This window comes from Carcharodon carcharias, chromosome 10 (assembly GCF_017639515.1).
Source record: "Carcharodon carcharias isolate sCarCar2 chromosome 10, sCarCar2.pri, whole genome shotgun sequence".
Lineage (NCBI taxonomy): Eukaryota > Metazoa > Chordata > Chondrichthyes > Lamniformes > Lamnidae > Carcharodon > Carcharodon carcharias.
Genome location: NC_054476.1, coordinates 67,431,216 through 67,439,492, shown reverse-complemented (window position 1 = coordinate 67,439,492; position 8,277 = coordinate 67,431,216). Strand labels below are relative to the sequence as shown.

The following is an 8,277-nucleotide window of genomic DNA, read 5'->3' as shown; positions in this document are numbered from 1 at the left end:
TTTTAATGTAAATCCAGTCTCTTATTTCATGTACGAAAAGGTAACAACTCAAATATTATGTTCCACAGAAAGACTCTGATTAAAGGAATAATAGGATTTATACAGTACTGTACAGAGTAGTTCTCAATTCTAATGAGGTAATAATATGGGAGCTGTACCATCTGAATAAATAAAATTCTGTTCAATAATCTGTTGATCAGTAGTTCACAGTTTTGATATCTAACATAAAGTACTTCACAAAGTCACAGGCCTTAAAAGTTGTCACCCAGCCTCCAGTGTATGTTCTCCAGTCTTAGGCCAACTGTACTATCCAGACTCATTCAGTGAAGGCTCACCAATCCTTCCATCACCAAACCATGAGGATTCAGAGTAAAGTTAATCAGATAGTGGGTATAAACAGACCACTGTTGTGTGCCATCACAAAGTTGGAAGAGAGGAGGACCTTCTCTGGCTGTAGACTGATTCCATTGGACACAGTGAAGGTGGCAAACAATTTGACTGATACATGAAGAGACCTATAAAACAAGAGAGGTACAATATAAATAAGCACCTCTGAGTTAGGGAGTGTAAAGTCAAAGTCCAAGCATCCATTAAGCCCTGCTAAGAAGTGTGAGCATGGGGATATTGAGCAAGGACAGAATGCCTCATAACCTCGAACAAAATCTCCCCCTAACTTTATAGCCAATTAAGTACTTCTAAAGTCTAGTCACTGTTGTAATGTAGGAAATGCGGCAGCCAAGTTCAGCAAGATCCCACAAACAGTACTGCCCAAATAAAGCACACTGTACAGAAATGGGCCCATAGATTTAGACCTGTTTGGCACAGGGCAACATTTTGAAATTATGTTTGCTCACCAGCATGCCTTGAGGCTTTGTTATACAAAATACTGAAAATAAGTATTTCTAAAGAATTGAGGTTTTATTTATAAACCAATTTTGTAATTCTCTGGCCTATCAATCCCAGCTGTTTTCCACAAAGCTAAAATTTTTCATCCCTGAAAATCTAGAAAATCACCTCTCTACCAATCTTCTTCTAATTTGTGGCCCCACAAGATTGCAGACAATAATAATGCTGAGACCTAACCATTTATTCATAAAGGTTTATCATAATTTTATTGTTTTTGTACCATTTGCCTCTATGTTTAAAGCCAGGGTTTTTTAAAAAAAACAACTATGAGTAATAAACCAGAAACGGTGATCTTGGGAATAGTTACCATGAGCGATTGTAATATCAGGCTTAAAAGCAGAGAACAGAGAATCACAAGTAACACTCAACTTTGAAAGGATCAGGGGACATGCCCATTAAAAATATATTTTGTTGTGGCAGTGCTGGAGGGTAAGGATGTGGAACCACAAAATGAGTTTTAATCAGAAGGATTGGACAATGCCAGAGGCATAGAGAAAATTAAACATTAGTGATAGTAAGAAATTTATTTCTGTCCACACAGGACAGCGTTAATGAACGAAATAATGGATTAAAGTGAAATAAATATCCAGCTCCTAACTGCTGTCCAGCTGAGAATATTAAAATGAATAGGTGAGAAGATCGGAGATGCATTAGTTATGATCTTCCAAAGATCAAAAAATTTAGGGATGATTCCAGATGATTCAATGAGAAGATCTTGTGGCACAGTGGATAGTGTCCCTGCCTCTGAGTCAGAAGATCCGGGTTCAAGTCCCACCCAGTACTTGATGGCATTCGTAATGTAGCCAAACAGACTGATTATCAACCTGCAAATCCTTCCAACACACGTCAGCGGCAGGTGGTAAGAGAGGGAGAAATTCCTGGTCAGCCATGTGATGGAAAGAAAGTTGGAACCTCTATCATCACTATTCATAACTCCAGGCTACAAAATGCAGGTGAAAGTGCATGTTACTACAGAAATTGTAACACGCTACCACTAGACATTTGTACACATGAATTTCAAAAGGCATTTATCAAAGTACAAAAATTAAGGCAATGTTATGATAAGGAATGTAGCTGCAAAGATAGAGAAGTGACTATGGGACAGAAAATAAAGAGTTGAGTATATTTTTGTTTTTTGGATTGGCAGGATTTGGATTGTCATGTGTCCCAAGGATCCATTTTTATAATGGATGAAAAAGCTCAAAATATCAAGGTAGTAAAATAGGCTAACTGGCCTGGTCTTTTCTGTATTTATGACCATTATAAAACATTTGAACATTCTACCTTCAGAACAGTTTCTGGGAAGACCTCAAGGATGGCCTTAGTACCCAGCAGTTAACAACTTCTGGTAAAATTATTGGCTGCAAGACCCCATCACAATTAACATATCGGAAGACCTTAAGATATTTTTATATAAATAAAATCCAACACATATTTTAAAAAGGATAAACAACATTCCTTTGCTGTTCTGATATAGGAGACAGTTTCACTACTCGACCTAGTGAACTCTTTTAGAAACCGAAAGGAACTTGTGCAAGCAAGCAAAGGCAAGAAGCCTCAGTTGAGTCCAAAGAGAGATGTAACAGTATTGGCATCACTTCATTCAGCAAAACTTAGGAAGAAACAGAAAAAGATACCTGAGGAACCAGGAACAAAAGTTGATCATGGATAATTTGCTGAAGGCTGGTGTGACATCTAGGTTATGTTTCCTCTTCTTTATTTTTGGAAGGATAAAGACGAAAATCATAACCTAGATGTCACACCAGAGACCGATGGAATCAAATCGATGCAGAAAAGAATTTAAGTTCTGACCAATCATTTTTAGAGCAAAAGGATCATAAGCCTTTTCAGCAATATTACAGGTTTAAATAGGTAACATATAACTTTGATTGTAAAAAAAAGGAAACAACCTTTGACCATTATTTATCATCTTTCATATCCACAGGATATTCTAAAACACCTCACAGCCAGAGAAAACTGATTACACTTCATGTTCACACACCAACGAGAACAGATTTGCCAGCAAATTTTCATCCAAATTTCAGAATATCCAACTTTAGTTTAACAGAAGCTGAAAATTGTGAGCTGTGCTCATGTCCCCTATTTCTGTAACCTCCTTCAACATAACAAGCCTTCCAATAATTCTCATCCCTTTGACTCCAGCCTTTTGTGAAACACCCGCTCCCTTTACCCCACCGGTGGTGGCCATGCTTTAGCTGCCTAGTCATATGTTGTGTAATTCCCTCCTTAAATCTCTTCAATTCCCTCTCCTCCTTGAAGACCCTCCTTAAAACTTACCTCTTTGACCAAGTTCTTGGTTACCCGCCCCCTAATCTCCTTCCACTCAGCACCCATTTTTTCCCTGTATGTCTTTGATGCACCTAGGAACGTCTAGCCAGGTTAAAGGTGCTACATAAATGCAAGCATTTGTTGTTGTCAAGCATCAGAAGCAGTTAGGAATATTTGCAGTGATTTGTAAAGAAGCAAGCAATACATCTTTAAGTATTCAAATTTCTTCCCTCTAACTGGTGGATACCCAATCACAGGTATTCAGTGCTTAACTAGAGAAAGGCAAGGCTTATTGGGAGTTTTTCCTTTGAGTTACACTTGAGGTGGGGGAAGAAAAATAGCTTCCTAAGAGTTCTGTTGCTCTCAACACTGCCATGCTTAACTGAGATTTATTTTGAAATATTAAGTTGAATCCAGCTGCAGTTTTGAGACTGTGGGTAGAACCTATAGCTAATGTTGTGATTTTTAACCCTAGTTACTGGAGCTGCTGTGACAATTATTTTGATAACCAGGGGTATGGAATTTTAAAAATAATGCTGGAGAAACAACTCAATGTTGCCATTTATTTCTTGATATCCACAAAGCCAAGCGTTAAACTTTTTCGCCCAAATGGTTTCCAACCAACTTTGTATTAAGATTATTTTCTTAATTGATAATATTCAGATTGGTCTAATTAGTACAAGCAGAAGCAAGATAAATGTAGCTTCATATATTAAAACATTTGGCGGGATGTTCCTCACCTGCCCACCACCGCAATCTTCTGGTCCCGCCGCAAGTCAATGGACTCACCCACAGCCGGTCCCACCCATGACGGGGCCGGAAAATCCCAGCCATTGAATGCAAAACGTGAATTATTATGTTTCCTACTGTTGACTGTGAGCAATTTTCCCGTGCATGTTGGGGTTCAAAATTTGATATTTCATCAGGGGCTCAAATCAGGGACATGAACTTTCCTAACTGGTTCTGACGTCTGGCAACAACAAATACTTGTATTTATCTAGCACCATTAACATGTTTTTTTTCATATCTAGGTGCACCAGAGACTTACAGGAAAAAAAATGAATGCTGGGCCAAAGGAGAGACCAGGAGGGGTGACCAACGTAAGACGCTTTATTGTTGTTAGAAAATTAGCATGTTAAATTTCGTGTGACAAAGCCATGTTTTTTTTAAGTCACTTATGGGGATGTGAGCTCCAAACCCATGACCACTACCATCTAGAAGGCCAAGGCCAGCAGACACATGGGAACACCACCACCTGGAAATTCCCCTCCAAGCCACTCATCATCCTGACTTGGAAATATATCGCCGTTCCTTCACAATGGCTGGGTCAAAATCCTGGATCTCCCTCCCTAACAGCAATGTGGTTGTACCTACACCACATGGACTGCAGCGGTTCAAGAAGGCAGCTCACCACCACTTTCTTAAGGGCAATTAGGGGTGGCCCAGCCAACGATGCCCACATCCCATGAATGACTAAGAAAAAAACATGGCTTTGTGAAGCTTACCTCATGTCAAACTAAATTTGAGATAGTTCTTTATTACACAAGTGCTGGTACTTGGTTACTATTAATTTGCCACCAGCACTGACAATTCACCTTCAATTTTTATAGACCATCAGTCAGTGCAGTGGCAGCGGATACAGAATACTTCATTGGTACAGTCCCTGATCCATCACAGTTAATAGCGATACAGTTGGTATCAACTGCTACCTAACACAGTGAACCTGAACCATTGGTATACACTGCCACACAATACAATGCACGGCAACTGATTAAAAGTTGAACTGTGATTCAGTTAGAGCAGAGGAACAGAGCCTGAGTGCCTGGGTTGGATGTAGATTGAAAGAGAAGAGATCTAATGACAGGTTGAGAGACAGTGGATTCTTGTTGCATTCATCTGTCTTTCTGCTACTCTGATTCTGTGCTGGTTCTGTGATGCATGATGGTACTTTAGAACATGGGAACTGATCTTATACTGTGTATATTTTCTTTTGTTACCTGCAGGGCACTGGCAGCCGGGCACACAGGAGGTAGTAGAGCACTGGGTGTCTGAGTGTAGGTAGGTAGAACAGGTCTGAGGGCAGCTGCACTCATTATAACTTGAGCCACCGTTGCAAGTTACACCTGAGAAAAAGAACAGAGAATTGAAAGCACTATTTATCGTGGCATTCTGAGCAAGATTTCCCTGGACAAAATCAATCCCAGATACAGACCTGGTGAGATTCTATACAAATGATTTAACTAATATCACATTATTGCTGAACATGATTCTGAAATTGATCCTCCACTGGCTCAGTGGGTACATACATTGCCCATGGCGATCCTGAGCTATACAGACCTAAATGTTCTAGCTCTTGCACTTATTTAGCTGACAGCATACAATTGGTTTGTTGCAATTAGCCTCAGTGTATCAGGAAGCGGGAAGTAAACAACAAAGAGATTCCTGATCCTGAACATTAACAGCAGCCTTTACTGGAAAATCTGTACTGGAATAGGACGAGATCAGGATTGAGCTTAGTTGTGATAATGCCAGCTCCTGGAGAACAATCCTGTCAATGCTCACCATCTGCAGCAAAGAAAGGTCACTTGGTCACTGGAGTGGAAACACCTCAGCAAGTTTCAACAGCTTCAGCAACTTAGGGATAGGAGTAGGCCTGTCAGCCCTCCCAAGCCTTCAGTTGGATTATGGCTGATCAGTATCTTAACTCCATCTATCCATTTTGTTCAGGGGGGAACAAGAGAGGAGAAAAAGGGGTGTGTGTGCGTGAAGCAGAAGCTCAGTGAGAAGCAGACAATGCCAGGGCTTTTCAGGGTTGCTGCCCGGCCCCTCGCCTTGGTTGTGTGCTGTTGGCAGGGTTATTATAACTTACAGTGGAGATGTTACGCTGGCACAGTGTTGCAGAACAGTACCTGTAACTCCCAACATATTTGATCCCACATGTGCTGCTGGAAGGTGCAGCTCAGAGGGAAAATCAGGGGGGTGTTGGGACACCAGCCAGCAGCCACACACTTGCTGCATGGCTCCAACTTCTCCTCCAGACCTGTTATCCAGCCTTAGAATTAGCTGCAGCAGATCACCCGTGTTATTAGACAGGAGGAGTTACTGAAGTAGACAGTTAAATGAAAAAGATAAAATATTAGTGCTGGAAAACTGATTCACCATTTCCAATAGTGAGGTAAGGCAGAGTTCAGTCTCCAGCTGCCAGGAATTGGAGCCAACTATCAGTGGCTGGGCCTTCAGCTGCCAAGGCCTTAAGTTCAGGAATTTTCTCCCTAAACCTCTGTCTGTCTATTTTCCATTTGCTCCTTTAAGACACTCCTTAAAACCTACCTCTTTGATCAACTGTCCTACTAGCTCCTCATGTGGCTCAGTGCCATATTTTGTTTGATAACCCTCCTGTGAAGTTTTACTATGTTAAAAATACTATATATATGCTGATGATGCAGAATTAACTTGCTACTCTCAGAAATGAAGTCCAACTGACCAATCGAGGCTGGCTCACTGTGACAGCCAGGTACTCACCGCACAGTGTTTCATTTCTCCAGTTTAAGACGATTCCATTTCTCAGGGCACGGAAAGCATAGGCTGACAGTAAGCTGCACAGGCACCATGTCTGTTCCACACAGCTGCATAGGTCAGTCAGACATGCCTGGTAATAAGGCCGAGGGTCGATGCTCTCATGTGCTGCCTGGAATAAGGGACCCTGAGAAAAGCAGGACAGAGTAGGCAATCACCGATGGAGTTCTTCAAACAACACAACTCGTACAACTAAAAATGTTATCAAAGGTTAAGGGTGGGTTAGTAATCGTGGCATTTAAATTTCAATTTTTGGAGTCAAATTTATGGATTGGAACACACCAACTCTCACATCATGTCCCAACATAAGTCTCAGTTTGGGCAGAATACACCTTGATGAGCTTAAAGTTCCCTCTACATTCATCAAACATGGCAAGAACACTGGTGTGGTAATCTGATATGTAATATACCTTTAAGAAGAATGTTATAATGGAAGATCACATGATCTTAATATCCAATAGAAGAGCAGTGCGGGCTGCCTCAAGAGTCAGTAGTCTATAGTGTAGAGACAGGGTTGAAAGCACACAACTATAGCTGCTGAATACCTTTGTAAATAAACAGAATGTATTCCACATAAGAACTGTCTGCTAACCTACTCTGTCTATTGTATCAAACCGGCCACTGTACAACAAGCATGCAACCCGGATCCATAAGTCCCAACAAACTGGTGACGAGGAAAATTCAAGAAAAAACAAGAAACAAGCAAGGAAAAAGCGAAGATACAATAAACTGGCTTTGAGAATAAAACAAGTTAACAAAAGAAACCAAGAGGAATAAATTTGGGCTGTATCTCACATAGTAATTGTAAGTAGAATTTCCACCACAATTGTTGAAGCAATACCCTCACAGAATGCCACAATTCGGAAGAACTGATCCTTTCGATTTAGCCACAGATGATTGGTCTCACAATATTGAACACCTCACGTTCTTCTTCCAAGCAAACATCATTGCGGGGGAAAAGAGGCGAGTGATCCTCTTATTCCCCTGTGTGGGAATTAAACCTATGCATTGATTCGAAATCTGACGCCACCCAGTGCCCCTGATTTGAAAAGTTTTGAGGGACTGGTGGACCTCGTAAAAGGTCATTACCAGCCAACGTCCTCGGTAATGATGCAACGGCTTAAATTTAACTCAAGAAACAGAGTCCCGGGGGGGGACAGTTGCTTGTTATGTTTCAAGTTTGAAACGGTTAACAGAAAACTGTGAGTTTGGTACACCTTTAAACAATATGCTCAGGGATCGTTTAGTATGCGGTGTAAATGAGGACATGACTCAGAAGAGATTACTGTCTGAAACAAATTTGGATTTTAGGGAGGTGCTAGAGATAGCATTGGCCATGGAAACCGCAGTAAGGGATTTGAAAGCCGTACAGGGAGCGCAAAATTGCACCGTCCTCCACGTTGGGCAGGAAGCCCGAGACAAAAAAAGGTGCGAAAATGCAAGGCTCTGCCAAGAAGTGAGAAACAGCCACCGCTAGTGGAAAAATAAAAAGAATGACTTACCAGC

At 41.0% G+C, this 8,277-nt stretch overlaps 1 protein-coding gene across 1 annotated transcript in view; it reads right to left on the bottom strand.

Annotated features, from left to right (window-relative positions):
- The window catches only part of LOC121282842 (kielin/chordin-like protein), a 118,352-nt gene continuing 110,075 nt past the window's right edge, over positions 1-8,277 (bottom strand). Inside the window, exons 29-31 of the mRNA XM_041196655.1 lie at positions 6,718-6,898; positions 5,193-5,318; positions 1-515 (exon numbers count right to left, since the gene is read on the bottom strand). Coding sequence (XP_041052589.1) covers positions 418-515; positions 5,193-5,318; positions 6,718-6,898 — 405 coding nt within the window. The 3' untranslated portion in view covers positions 1-417. The remainder of the gene's footprint in view (positions 516-5,192; positions 5,319-6,717; positions 6,899-8,277) is intronic.